Genomic DNA, 15,367 nt, shown 5'->3' with positions numbered 1-15,367 from the left:
TGCTTTATTCCTCTCTAAGTGGAGGCATGCATGTGCTTGGCCCTAGTTTAAAAAATTACTCCAACTCCCCCCTCCTCCACCCACCCAAAATATAAATAATAATAATAATAATAATAATAATAATAATAATAATAATAATAATAATAATAATTGAACTATTTGGTCTGAAATCATACGCGTGATTTCAAAATCGAACGAGCGCGCAGCATGAGCTCGATTTGAAATCACAAGTATGATTTCGGACCAAGATTACACATCACGAAGGTCAATTGCACTTTGTTACACCCATTTTGAAATCACAGTTCTTTTTGGTTCGTAATCTTCTTGATTGGTTCAGTATTATTTTATTTTCAGTTTGATGGGCTAAAAAAAGATGCAGTTTATAGTAAAAAAAATGGTGCGATTCGTGAATAAATCGCACTGTTGCGAGTCAATCAGATTGCAAGGATCACCTGTGATTTTAAAATGAGTGTAATAAATAAATAAACACAAGGCGCCCAACGAGTTTTTGAGGCGCCAGTTTCGTGCACACTGACCTAATCTGTTCCTTGTACAAAATCTGTAAAGTTTTGAAAATTTTACTTCTCAAAAATATCAGGAAAAAACCCCGAAATCAGTGCACCCAATGTGTTTTTCGGGCCCGAAAATTCTTCGGCAGTTCAGCATCTACTTTCCCCTAACAGCATTGCTTTTTGATTAAACATTGACAACGGTAATGAGAATAAAGGAATGATCACTGAAGACGAAATTTATTGATTTTTAAATTTTCCAACGTACTTACAACAAGAAATATGAAAGAACACTGCTGTCCACATTGATACTGTCCACGTTAAGGCCACTTTGTCCATGAACGGTGGGAAAGTGATGGAGATCGACTACTGGAGACGAGTAAAACGTAAAAAGTTTCGCTTTATTAAGTGCCAATTACGTTTTCCTGTGTTTCCGATTTCCATTTCTTCTACATATAATCCCCGCTTCCCTCCAATTCTTGAATCCTTAAACCGCTTTTGTACAGTCTCAAATTCATAATGCCCGCAGAAAACCCTCAGGAAACGCTGGGTGGGGAGGGGGGAGCGGCTATCGCCCCCAAGGTCACGGGTAACGAGCTTGTTGTATGAGTGCATGGCTACTGTGATTTTCAGAAGGCTTTCAGAGGATTATGCAAATTGGGTTTTTAGGGGCTTACTTGGGAGTTCCCAGAGGCTCAAATTGAAGTCTATTGTTTGGGGCTGAATTCTAAAATAATGGGAATTGGTCAATTCATATGCGAGGTGAGTGACGATCGTCAAACAGTAGTTTTGTCAGAAAGAGATGAGTGACTCAGAGGAAGAAATATTCTCTCGAGCCATTCACCCCGATAGATATGATTTTTTATGTCAGTCGTCGGACCAGTCACATTGCAAACCAGGATTGTCGCAGTTAACTAGGGAGCTGGTCATAACAAGTTTGTTCGAAGAAGACCCATCTTTGAATTTAATTGTCATTTTTTACCCCTGGAGAGAGGGGTGGCTATGCAATAAAGACACCATCTTTTCAGGTTGGGTTGGTTTGAGGAAGGGGGGGGGGGGGGGGGGGAAGGGTTGCTGGCAGAGATCACCATCTATTTTTGGTTGGAAATTTCTTTGCTAGCTCTTCGTAGTGGTGAAGAACACAGAAGCGTGACGTTCGCACAACTGGAGGTTAGATAGGGAGACGAGGAGGAGCGTACTCGACTGAGGTACACATCGTTTGGGGGAAAAAAAGTTGTAGTGGTGGTCTAAAGCACCGCAGGATTAACGCGAAAGTGACTTCTTAACTTAATTTAATCTCGCGAATGTGTGCTTCGTTTCTTTTATTCTTTACATGCCTTTTGTTTGTTCTTGTTATGCATTACTATATTGTATGTAAAGGGTTGCATTACATGCACTGAAAGAAATGAAATGTAAAAAAAAAAAAAACACAAGTAGTGTAATTAAGTAATACAGCCGTGACTTTAACACAGGAGTCATGTTGTAAGTAATGTATGTATTATATTGTGAGTAGTGTTTTATATTGTAATTAGTGCCAGTATGTTTATCATTAAAAAAAAAAGGAGAAGAAGAAGAAGAAGAAGAAGAAGAAGAAGAAGAAGAAGAAGAAGAAGAAGAAGAAGAAGAAGAAGAAGAAGAAGAAGAAGAAAACATTACAAATCGACAATGTGTGTAGTTCGCTTGTATAATAAGGCTATGTTCACACGCGGGACCGGTCCCAAATGGATCCGACCCTATCCTGGAACGGACCATTTCTGTTCACACGGCACCGTTCCGCTTATCATGACGTCAGGCCACACGAGACGGGTCTGTTATGGTTCGGTACTGAATTGAAGTAAGAAAAGCAGCTGTTTCTACCAGTTAAGCACGCGCAGAATACACGTTGAAGCTTTCAAAATGGCGCCGAAGAAGGCAAAATCGATAGAGGAAGGAGATAAAACCTTGGGATGGACGGACGATGAATTATCCTTTCTCTTAAAAGTTATTATAGATTACAAAGCCTACTAGGCTTCAAACGAAAAAGATTAGGAAACTGTTAAAAGGAAATTTGAAGACATCATTGAAAGGTTTCTCGAAAGATATCCTTCCGAGATTTCCGTTGGATAACGGTCAGCTGCCTTAAGGCAGTTAAACCAAGAAGTATACCGACCAAAACAACGACTATTTGTCCCCCCCCCCCCCCCTCCTTTTTTTTTTTCTAGACCGAAGTACGATAAATTCAACTAGTACGCAAGCTTAATTGCGCTGCTAGTACCAAAAGGAACCGGTCCAGATGTTTACACGGTGACAGGTCCATTTGGGACCGAAACGGTTCCAAAACTGGACCTGCTTTTTTGGGGGGTCCAGTTATCGGACCTGATCGGGAACGGATTGACGGTACGGTTAGCAGCTCCCGTGTGAACAAAAGGCCTATCCGTCACGAGTTTTAGATCGGAACCATTTGGAACCGGTCCCGTGTGAACATAGCCTAAGTTGAGAAATGTAGTTTGGGATCTGTGCAGTAAAGCTAGCATTGAGGGTTTTCACGCAAATCACTCTCTGAAGGCGACCACGTTCTCGTTAGCATAAGGAAAGGGTGTGCCGGAGAAGCTAATTATGGATCGCACGGGTCACAGAGATGTAAAATCTCTTCATGCTTACCAGAAAGAAACTGGAAGAGAACACGAAGCGGTTTCTGATTTGTTACAAGGCTCCAAGTCTATGTTCACACGCGGGGCCGGTCCCAAATGGATCCGACCCTATCCTGGAACGGACCATTTCTGTTCACACGGCAACCGGAACGGAGCCAAAACTAGACCTGCTGTTTTGGAGGTCCAGTTATCGGACCTGATCGGGAACGGATTAACGGTATGGTTAGTAGGTCCCGTGTGAACAAAGGCCTACCTGTCACTATTTTTAGATCGGAACGATTTGGAACTGGTCCCGTGTGAACATAGCCCAAGAGTTCATTTCTAGAGAGATCAACCCCCCAAAATATTAAAAGCTAGGGCCAAGAAGGAAAGTTTACTTTCAACAATTGTACAGCTGTCTTTAACATGTTAAGAATTAACGTGAGAAACTTGAACAAGTCGTATAGTGTTTATTGGCAATTTGCACTTTGTCTGTTGATTCAGTATATGATGGTGAACTTAAATTGTGGCATGTTAAGATCCTTTAAAGAATGCTCTGTATTTGTTTACTCCAGGATTACTCCAAGTTCATTACATTGTAAATCAAATATGGTGGGGCAAGGGGGCCTGAATATGAGTAGGGGAATAAGACGGGGGAAATATGAGCAGGAGAAATATATATTGTATTGTTTTGCTAATGTTATCAGCTATTGTTTCAGCCCCGCACCCCCACCAACGTTTCAGACAGTGAATATTAATCAGGGGTTGTGTAATATTTCTCCTGAAAAGAACAAAGGAAACCGAGCCTAGGGAAATATAAGATGAAGAAACTTCTGATGGTGTTTCGAGCTCGTTCGCATGTTGTTTTTCACCTTACGAAGTCGTTTGCCCGTAAATATCATTGCACCATGGGCCCTGGATGGTTTGACGCTATAAAGGAATGATTCAATAGTAAACGTAAGGCCGGCATGTGTGTGACTCGATTATTACGTTGTCATAAGGAAATTTCCGGTATGGCGTCGAGTAGAACGGTTAGTGAAACACTCACGCTATCTTTGTGACTCAGACTAGCTGATGCAACTTAAGCACTCGCGAAAAGAAAGACTGAAAAAAATTCAGACTTCAACGGGATTCGAACCCATGACCTCTGCGATGCCGGTGCATCTGAATCCAGAATCAACCTATTAATTAACGCACCGAGTGTCGCAAAATACCCCAATATTACATAAATAGGAATCTGTGATCTTCAGATTATAGAAAGGAAGCTTAATTCTCGATGAACTGCTTGAGAAAACTATCTAACTTTTATTGGGAATAAGTATTCATTCCGCGTTCGAAATGTTTTTTGTCTTTTTTTGTATCTGGTATCTTAGTCCCTCGAACCATTCTTACATACAGGGTACTAAAGTGTGACGTCACAAGTATTGAATTTTTGAAATTATCGGATCTATTAAGATGTTTGGTTTCGGTACGGAGTCACCGGAGAATAGTAGCGAAAATTTCTTATTCCCTATTATGCAATAAGAAATTGTTCATTTTTGGCAATAGGACATTTTTCATAATAATAATAATAATAATAATAATAATAATAATAATAATAATAATAATAATAATAATAATAATAATAATAATATTTAAACAGGAAGGCTCTCTCACCCGTGGGTGATCTACAGAGAAGTCCTGATCCAAAATAACATTAAATTGTTAAAGGTCAAGTACACTTTAAGGACTTCTGGAATGTTTATTTTCGCGTAATTTCATTAGTGGATGTACAATAGACTCTACTTTTTCACTTTTGCGCCTTTTCCTTCCAGATTTTTTGGGAGAGATCCTCCATTCTCACTGGCGGCTGCTTAGCAGATTCAGTTATAAAGGCTTACAAGATACTTCGGGTCGCCACATAACTCATGAATAACTAAAATCTCAAGCCCCAGGCCACCACCTCTGTTGATCCCCACACCCCGCTATTACGGACTCTCGTTATTACGGACACTTTACGAGGTCCCGATCGCGAGGGTGTCAACTATAACGAGAGTTGACTGTATTTGCATTCAATACGCCAGTTTGCGCAGGCCTTCATATACGTTGTCCTGTGGAATTTGAGCAGCGGCAAATTTTAAGACTATCCTTGAAAGAGTATTGTCGCGTCAAACTGTATCCTAAAGAGAATGTCAGCATTGGCGTTTTTAACCTCTTTTGGTAAAAATGGTTAAATGAGACCTTCACTTAGCTTCTATATTATTCTGGAAAAACGAGAAAAAAATTATTTAAAGGAAAAACTCTTCATTTGTTCTAGCGCATTTTGGAAACAAAAAAGCGAAAACTTTCAAGTTTCAAACCATTCCGACCTGCTCTGGCTCTGACTAGAGGTACTTATCGACAGTTTTATTGCACTGGGTGATAATTATAACAAAACTAGACAATTAAGGTTTTGCCATGACATCAAATCCTCGTGAGACTTCGCCTTTAAATCGACATTTCTGCTGATTGAAATACGAGCATCGTAGACCCTGTATAGACGCACAGATGGTAATCGCATGTCAGGTGCACATGTTGACTCTTTTGCCATATTCCATAGCTCTCTTCTTATGGCTCCACTTAGCTCTTCTAGGGACACTTTTAATTTGCAGGCCTTAATTAACCCTATGTAGACCGGAAGGGAGGAAGGGGAGGGGGGGAGCAATGTTGCCCACGGTGACTTTGAGGCTAAATAAAATTTTCAATATTTGAGCAAGCGCCCTGAAACTTCAGGACTTTTTCAGAAATTTATAGGTCGGTTAGTTTTGATTCACTTTAATGTTACCATGGCAACCAACTTTTGAGTGGCCGTTTTTTTTTTCAGAAAATAACAAAACCGTACCACTTACTAAAATGAAGAAAAATCACTTTTCTTCCCGTGACTTTTTTTTAGCGCATATTAGTGTTCCTTTATTGGCTTTGATTACTTTTCGTTCAGTTTTGGCGCTTTCCGGAAGTTTTAGGAGAATCCAGAAATCCAAGATGGCGGATCCATTCTGGCCGCCGTTTGGTAATCATAACCTAATTACCATGTCTCATGATGTCATCACTTCGCAATCCTGAGCTGAAAGGAGACATCTTTGGACGTACTATCTAGGTCTTTTTATAAACACACTTTTAAATAGTGTGTCAATAACAATTAGAAAGCCAACAAAAGTAATACTCATGAGAAAAGACAAAGTTCTCAGCTGAATTTCAATCCCTTGTCAGAAAAGGTGTTAGGCTTTTGATATAGGGCGCTTCTTTGTACGGGAGAAGATTACTGTGGTGTTGTTGCGGACTAGCTGTGTAAAATATTATTTGTTTCAGGTGGATAATGCTTTGGCTATAGGCTTACCAAACCAATTACAAGACATTAACTTGTTTTCAATATTGATATCCCAAACAATAGGTCCTTACAGGCTCCTGGTCCTTGAAATCCTACTTTACATTAAAATTACATTTTAAACAAGTCTGTCACCAATGTCTATTTAAAAAATTCACACTCACTGAATTAAATTTTTACAACCACGAAAACACGAGGAAATTTTCCTCAAGAAATCTAATGCAAACAGGGAAAGACCTTCCCACGTTAATCTAGATGCTCTTGAATGATTCATGATGGCGGTTGATTCGACTATTAAATTTCCTACTAAATTGTTTCATTTTACTCTGAAATTGTTTTGGTTTTAAGATAGTATAGACGGTAGGTGGTCGTATTCAAGTATCCTTGATCTAATCCTCTGCATTTAAAATAAGCGATTATTATTCAAACTACAACAGAAATTGGAAATCAACCGATAACGAAGCGCAGGTGGTACGTGAGGAAGTTTAATTTTAAGTTGAGTTTATTGCAGCTCGAGATCTACCACTCGACCTTTGACAAACATGTTAAACGCTTCTCGTAAAACGACGGGTCTCGAGTTCCTCGCTGAACAGCTCTCTAATCGACACATGGCCACAGCTGTTGTTGAAGCAGCACTGTGCGTTGTTTTAAACATCGCAGCTTTGTTTTCAAACGCAATCCTCTGCTGGACAGTTTACGTCAACAATCGCCTTCGACGAGTAACAAATATTTATGTTCTTGTGCTGGCTGTAGCGGATCTTCTCACTGCCTCGTTGGTAATGCCTTTTCTCTGCAGCGTCAGTATTTACGGAAGTTGGAACTTCTCGTGGTTTGTATGCCAGTTTCAAGCGTATTGCTCAGTGGTGCTGGCCTATACAGCCCAACTGATGCTCCCACTTACGGCAATAAACCGCTATGTTCGAGTCCTTCGTCCAGGCATTTATACGAAGCTGTTTGTTAGAAAGTACATCTTGCTATCGTTCGCTTTTGTTTCAATCTGCGCCATTTGCGCACCTTTACCTTACCTCCTTGAAGGCCACAAATTTGCTTTTCATCCAGGAATGATGATTTGTTTCTACACCATAGAGAATGCGCGAGAAAAGCAAACCATTTATAGGATTATTTTTTTTACTATCCTGCCCATGGTAATCGTGGCTTGTTGCTATTTGCGAATATGCAGCGCAGTGAAACAGCACACAAAAAGCTTGAAGAACACGGAACATCCCACCGCGTCAGCGACTCCGCCACGAAGACGCAAAGACACGCCAGAGGCCAACACTGCGCCAAGTCATAAGCTATCATCAGACGATATTTTGATGACCAAAGCATTATTTGCGATCACTTTTGCATTTTTCGTCTGTTGGACTCCTCTATATGTCATAACTTCCATCGACACAGCCAACGGGGACTTTTGCCTTCCACGACAAGCGTATTTCTTCGCGACGTACCTAGTCGGTGTAAGCAGTATTGCTAATCCTATAATATTTGGCTACATATACGCAACATTTAGAGACGAATTCAGGAGGTTGGTGAAACCTTTGCAGTTGAAAAAGCCTCGTATTAATGTAAGAGATATCTCATAATTAACTTTGGCGACCGAGGTTCCCTATATTTGCTCTTTAGTACAGAGAAGTGTTACTGAACTGGATTTTAGTTTGCAGAGAAAAGTGGAAACGGTTTTGTTTAGGAATTAATTTTCAGAAATTTTTCCTACTAGCAGTATAACTATAGAATAACATTACATTCAGAAAGGGGCTTTCCAGCTTAAAAATCATGTTGTAACACGTCGAAGCGAAAGGTTACGTCAAGCTACATACGTAGTTTCTATATTTTAGTTTGTATTGTAACTCTGTAATTTTTCCTTACAGCCTGCAATGAGTTCTTAATAAACGGTTACAGTGAAGTTCAATTATCGAGCAAAATACGTTTTGAGAGACAACATATGATAAGTCGGCTCGTTTTTATCTTTAGCCCACTTTATCAAGCCTACTAATAGAGAGCGAAAGTAGAAAGTGTCCTCATTTTGTTTATTGTTATTCGAATTCTTTGCAAGCAATTAAGCAATTTCGGTAACAATCGCATTTAAGAGGAAACTTACTGAAGAGTACTCCTGAAGATGGGGGTTGACAATTATTGCAAATTGGCTTGGCGGCATTCTCAGTATGGCGCGGTTTGACAACAGCTAAAAGGGTTCAATTTTGCCCTTTCTTATTCAAATTTTGTAAACCCAGACGAGTTTCAATAACGACGTCTTGAATTTTCATGAAAAATTGTAATTAAAAACTTACCCAGTCTGGTTATTTTGATCAACTGGCGCCGTTGACAAAACGCACCAAATGGCTTAATCCTTTCAAAAATAGATTAGTTTTCTGAGGAAATCATTAAGCTGCGTGTAGCTGGTAGCATGTTTAAGGTAATCTCTCTTTGTAGATGAAGGGGAGCAGAAAGTGACAGCATTTACTTATAATATTCGCAAATAAGCATCAAACTTATAATTGTGGGAAATAAACATTCATTCATTCATTCATTCATTCATTCATTCATTCATTCATTCATTCATTCATTCATTCATTCATTCATTCATTCATTCATTCATTCATTCATTCATTCATTCAATTCTCGGAACAAGGGCAGATCAAATTCAAATTGTCGCTACCGACATGCTTTGAAATACTTGGTTGCCAAATGTGGTGTCTTTTTTGTCGCAACAATCTGGTTATTATTTGTCCTTATTCAGGTGCTTTTTTATGAAATTTTGAAGCGAATGATTTTCACAATACGCCCTACTGAGGGGCTGTTTACATGGATGGAGAAAGATCCTAGCACCAGGAAGATCCGAGAAGGCGGAAAAACTTTTCGTTTGATTTAACTGTCGGCCTTGAGCAGCTGAACGCCCGGCTGCCGCCATGTTTGTTCTTTTTGTCCCTAGTTATAAGATCTTCCGAGCGAAAGTAGTTTACATGGTGCTAGGATTTTCCCATCTCTCAGCTAGGAAGATCCTATCTCTAGGACGACCCAAGCGTGACTAGGGTCAAGTACAACCTTTTGCATGTAAACTGCATAAGGAAAACATATGGCGCTAAGATGATCGATCCTAGGGAGTCTAGGATCTTCCTCCCCCCATGTAAATAGCCCCTGAGACACGTGCCCCTGTTATTAGAAAAAATAGGAAAAGCAATTAAGAAAAGAGGCGACAAGTTTTTAACAAAATGCATGAGAGCGGTTACCAATACCTTATTACAGGAAATTAACGATGCATGTTACTAACGCGAATTTGAAATTTTATGAATCTTAAGTCATTGTTAATTTCTCGGGCCGTGAGGCACCAGTCCGGCACAGTTATCAAATTTGATAACCGGGACTAAAACAAACTATTAGCCAATCAAACCCCAAGTTACAGCTCACGTGACATGTTATCATAGCAACCATCTTCTTTCAATATGGTGGCCATTTCAATATGAAAACATTTTGATGGGGCTCTAATTCAACATTCGATTTCGGTCGCACAGTGAATTGTACGCAAGGAAAGGCTTAGAATAGGAATTTTGGCCTGACATCAGGAAAATACGAAACAATCTTTGTCCATAATTAACTGACAAAGCTCATTTTGATATCTATCGAAAGCCTCATAGCGTCGTGGTGGACCGAGGAAACCTCGAGCGGCTTTGGCTAAAGAACAGAATTCCTGAGCGATAGCCGATCAAAAAGAAACACTAATCCCAAGAAAATAACTTCCATCAAAGATGCTTGTTTATTGCATAAATATTAACATGATTTGAACTTCTTGTTGCCTTGCTCCTCTCCTTCTTGTCCTTCGTCAATCTGTATGAATGAAGAAATGAGGAAATTTTGCGTTATAACTAACTTTTAAAATGGGACTTCAAATAAATTTTGTTTCTTTCTTGTACCAGGGATTTCGAAAGTGCAGGAGGCGATGATTCGATTGAGTAGCGACGTGTGTAGAGTCGCTTCGATCTGTCCTAGATAATTGAAGCGACGTACTGCAATAGAAGGTCATAGAAGTAAAATCAAAGATAAAATAGAAGTGCAACGGCCAAGTCCCGTTTAAATTGTTCTTGAAAGGGCGTATTGAGGTTGTTTGCTGTGGCTCAAAGCTCGAACTGTTGTGAGTCTGGCATTACACGGGCTTAAAACACCAAGCATAAATTTGTAAAGGATAATTACATTTTGGGAAAATCGTAAAATCGTACTGTGAAGGCATACCTCAACATCCGGCATGTCACCTTCATCACCGAGCTCTGAATTCACTCTCTGTGGTTACTGTCGGCTGGCTGGTTATTAATCTAACCACGAGTACAGAAATAAAACTATTACAGTCATGTAAATGTAAGCTTAAATATACCACCTAGAAAAATACGAATTATTTCCGTTCGTATCCAGTAATATTAGTAACGATACTGAACAAGACAAAGACATGTAATTGTCAAGGAGGTATTTCCGGAACAAAGCGTTCGATAATTTTCGACTGAGTTGTTTATCAAAATCGTTCCTGGATAACCGTCTTAATTTTGAAATCCTACCCTTCATCACTAGACTTTTCCGCAGTCCATGAGCTCCTTTTTCTCTTTATTGAGAAAGTATTGTACTCCGCCTATTTGCTTGCCAGCAACATCTCTCAACGTACACGCTTTCTTGGCGCTCTTGGACATCAAGATTCCTCCGGTATTTATTCCACCGAGAGCAACTCGCATTGTAAGTTAAAACGAATCCCTGTTTCCAAAGGTTAAGTAGCTATTTTCTCTCGGTGGAAATCCACAATGCTCCCTTCATTTCTAGTCATCCTAGAAGCGGTCAGTGGCGTCGGAATCAGACCGCAAATCAAAATATCATAGTGCCCTCTTACAATTCTTCATGCCCTTCGGCAAATAAGTGTTGAATCAAAAGATATATTAATGAAGATCACGACATTTTTTCTTCGTGTACCACAAAAATCTACAACTGCCTTAAAATCGATGGCAAAGACAATAAACATACCTGAAAGGGACTGTCATTTCGTACCACCTCTTCAAATCGCAAAGGAAGATCTCGCATATTTCTTTCCCGATGGTCGCCATTTTTGCAGGGCCTTGAAGTTTAGAATTTTTTCTATCGACGTTCAGGCTTGGAAATCTCGGTATGGAACGCGAGCACAACCGAAAAATAACCGAAACTATTGAACTTGAATGAATGCTTGTCCGCTCCGGACGTGTTGTTAACCGCTCCAAAGTATTTCGACAAAACTTAACACTACTTTGCCAGAAATGCCTACAGACACAGTTAAAAGTCTCAGGAAGAAAAACGACAAATTACAAGCGCAATTGGAGGTGCTACAGAATGAGTTCAAGAACTTGGAATATTCTCTCGCTGACAAAGAAGTACAAGTTGCATCTGAGAGTAATGGCGGCTCGCACGTCAACGACGACATCGACAACGAGTCAGTTAAATGTCTTGAGTTTCTTAGTGCAGAGTATGATTCTCTGTCTGCTTTCCGAAAGGAAGCTAAAGAACAACTTCAAGGTCTTACTAAGAAGTTAAACAGTCTAGTGGAGCAAGTAGGAGAAATTGCCGAAGCTATCGACGCCATTGACCGCTATAGTTATCAGTACAACGTCAAAATAGCTGGGATTCCTGAAGTGAATTCTCCCGAAACTGCTTTGGATACATCTACTTTATGCGTCAAATTATTTAAAGAAATGGGAGTGGAAATTTCCCTGCAAGATATCGATATCGCCCACCGTGTTCCGACCAGAAGCGCTTCTTCAGGCTCTCCCCCGATCATTTGTAAGTTCACAAGAAGGCTTGTTAAAGACCAAGTTATCAATCGCCGTCGAGAAATCAGAGCGGTTTCTCCAAGTCTCCTTGGACTATCAACTGAAGTGTCCTTATCTCAAGCTGCGGTATACGATCATTTAACCCTGAAGACTCAGAGATTGCTCATTGACGCGAAGAAGTTTCAAGAGGAACATCGCTACAGTTTTTGCTGGGTGAAGAACTGTTCTATCTTCCTGCGGAAATCCGCAACTTCCCGTCCAGTAAAGATCAAGAACCACACTGAACTCCAGCGTCTCGCTGAACCGACCAGCTCAAGATAAGTTATCTTATTTATATTAAAATTATCAACATTATGCCGATCGCAAACGATGCTGATCTGTCATCTCTTCCTTTCAATCACTTAGACAATGCTTCTTTCAACACAGTTTTATACGAAGTATCTCATGGACCTTTAAACTATGACACTGAACGCTTAAATAGTCTTTTATTTAACCCAACTGATCAATCGAAGTCTTCCGACTTTTATACTAGTCAACTTGACCCAGACAGAAACTTTTCATTCTGTTCTTCTTCTAGTAACTATTTTGTCGAAGATGAAATTAATGCTAAAGCCTCTACTGAGCATTACAACCCGAATTTTTCTGTACTTCATTTGAATGCACGTAGTCTAATTAGAAATTTTGACAAGTTTAAATTCCTACTAGGTCGTCTGCAAAAGCCTTTTTCTGCGATTGCGGTATCTGAAACTTGGCTAAATGATCTATCTGCTGATCTAGTCAATATTCCGGGATACGCTTTTATTTCAAATCACCGTGGTACTAAATCTGGCGGTGGAACGGGTCTTTATTTGCAAGATAATCTTGATTACAAAATTTGTTCAGACTGTAATGTCTCTGATCCAGATGTCATTGAATCGTTGTTTGTAGAAATTTCAGTCCCCCATGGGAAAAATATAATAGTAGGCGTCATCTATCGCCCTCCAAATCATCACCTAACCGGCTTCATGGAAAAATTCACTGACATCCTCTCAAAACTCTCTAGAAGTGACAAGTGCTGCTACCTCACCGGCGACTTTTAAAATTTGGACCTCCTGCGATACGCCGACCACGAACCCACTCAAGAATTTGTTGATTGTCTGTTTTCGCACATGTTTGTTCCTCTAATCGACAGACCAACTCGTATTACTGCACACTCGGCCACTTTAATTGACAACATATTCACAAATCATTTCTCACCTAGCGTTTTAAAAGGCATTGTCATAAGTGACATATCCGATCATTTACCAGTATTTGCCTATGTCTCTGATGACTCTTCTGTTCATGTTCATAAAAGAATTGGCAACCGACCTGTGAGAAACTTCTCTACGGCAAATTTAAATAATTTCAAAACTCGCCTCTCTCAAGTCGATTGGACTGAACTTCTACATGATAAAGACCCCAATGATTCTTACAATAAATTCTTGTCCGAATATTCGCGGCTTTATAATTTATGTTTCCCATTGAAGCCTCATAAAGTTAAGAATTGTAAAAGGCCTTATTCCCCATGGATAACCAAATCTTTATTAGCTTCTGTTCGAAAGAAAAACAAGCTGTATAGACAATTACTGAGATCACCTAATCCAACGAGGGAGTTACAATATAAGTCTTACAGAAACAAATTAACCCATCTCATTAGAATTGCCAAACGCCATTATTATGACCAAAGGTTTGCTTCGGCTAAAAATGACCTAAAGGAGACCTGGAAATTAATCAATGAAGTTATCAACAAGCGTAAATGTAGACCTCCTTTTCCTTCGTCATTTAGATCTGATGGTAGCATTCTTACCGACCCTGTAGAAATAGCAAATGGATTCTGTAATTATTTTGCTAACGTAGGACCTAATTTAGCAGCGAAAATACCTCCGGTGAACTCTTCTTTCCACTCTTTTTTGAATGATCAGTTCAATGAGTCTCTGATTTTGAAGCCGACGACTGTTGAAGAGCTGAATGGAATCTGTATGTCCATGAAGTCTGGGAAAGCCCCAGGATATGACGATATTTCTATGTATGTTATCAAAAACACTTTTGAAGTAGTATCGGAACCTCTTAAGAATATTATTAATTTATCCTTTTCCAAAGGAATATTCCCAGACAAGCTAAAACTTGCCAAAGTGATTCCTGTATTTAAAGGTGATGAACCGGATTTATTCACTAATTACAGACCAATCTCACTACTTCCTAATTTTTCGAAATTCTTCGAAAAGGTCATGCACAATCGACTAGTAGAATTCGCAAATAGCCATGATATCTTTTACCAACTCCAGTTTGGTTTTCGTAAAAACCATTCCACTACGCTGTCGCTAACTTACCTTGTTAATAAAATTGCAACGTCCATTGACCAAAATGAGATCACGGCAGGTGTTTTTCTTGACCTTTCTAAAGCGTTTGACACGCTAGACCACCAAATCTTATTTGAGAAACTTGAACATTATGGTGTCTGTGGACTAGCATTGCAATGGATTAAAAGTTATTTCTCCAACCGTACCCAATTCGTCCAGATTAACGATACCCGTTCCTCCGAACAGATAATTAGATGCGGTGTTCCACAGGGTTCCATATTAGGCCCTTTACTTTTCATATTATATATCAATGATCTTCCCAAAACAACCAGACTGGCAGAATGCCTGCTCTTTGCAGATGACACTAGTATCTTTTACTCCAATTCAGACCCTGATCATGTTGCCTCTGTAATGAATAGTGAACTGACTAAGATTAGCTTATGGATGAAATCAAACAAACTTTCTGTTAACATAAAGTAAACCAATTATGTTATATTTAAACCCAAACAAAAATCTGTCCGCATGAGCTCCCAAATTTCACTTGACAGTATACCCCTCAAGCAAGTAACAGAAGTTAAGTTCTTAGGTATTTATATTGATGAAGGTCTCACCTGAAAATCGCATATCAGTTATATTTGCAAGAAAATCTCTAAGTCCGTTGGTATAATGTACAGATTTCGTTTCCTTTTGTCATCAAACACTAAAAAATCTTTGTATTACACCTTAATTTATCCCTATTTAACTTATTGTACTACAGTTTGGTCTTCTACTTATGTAACAAACTTAAATCGCATTTTTCTTCTTCAAAAACAAGCTG

At 39.4% G+C, this 15,367-nt stretch overlaps 1 protein-coding gene and 2 long non-coding RNA genes across 3 annotated transcripts in view; 1 reads left to right on the top strand and 2 right to left on the bottom strand.

Annotated features, from left to right (window-relative positions):
- LOC146463362 (uncharacterized) overlaps positions 1-15,367 on the bottom strand; it is a 403,676-nt gene that overhangs the window by 189,252 nt on the left and 199,057 nt on the right. The window lies entirely within an intron of this gene.
- Positions 6,664-8,370, top strand: LOC146463370 (melatonin receptor type 1A-like). The gene has a single exon (XM_085084490.1). The coding sequence runs from the start codon at positions 7,004-7,006 to the stop codon at positions 8,042-8,044; it is 1,041 nt and encodes a 346-aa protein (XP_084940616.1). The 5' UTR covers positions 6,664-7,003; the 3' UTR covers positions 8,045-8,370.
- Positions 10,190-11,541, bottom strand: LOC146463369 (uncharacterized). Its single transcript, XR_014856925.1, has 4 exons — positions 11,457-11,541; positions 11,003-11,263; positions 10,686-10,765; positions 10,190-10,283 (listed from the first exon to the last, which is right to left on the bottom strand). It is a non-coding gene; the product is annotated as an uncharacterized LOC146463369 (long non-coding RNA).

Source organism: Pavona decussata, unplaced genomic scaffold, assembly GCF_977016875.1.
Source record: "Pavona decussata unplaced genomic scaffold, jaPavDecu1.1 SCAFFOLD_178, whole genome shotgun sequence".
In the NCBI taxonomy this organism is placed as follows: Eukaryota; Metazoa; Cnidaria; class Anthozoa; order Scleractinia; family Agariciidae; genus Pavona; species Pavona decussata.
The sequence above is the reverse complement of the archived record's forward strand: the minus strand, read 5'-3'. Positions and strand labels throughout refer to the sequence as shown.

Bases quoted from the DNA above. Each gene is read 5' to 3' on its own strand.
- LOC146463370 (XM_085084490.1), top strand. From the start codon at position 7,004: ATGTTAAACGCTTCTCGTAAAACGACGGGTCTCGAGTTCCTCGCTGAA.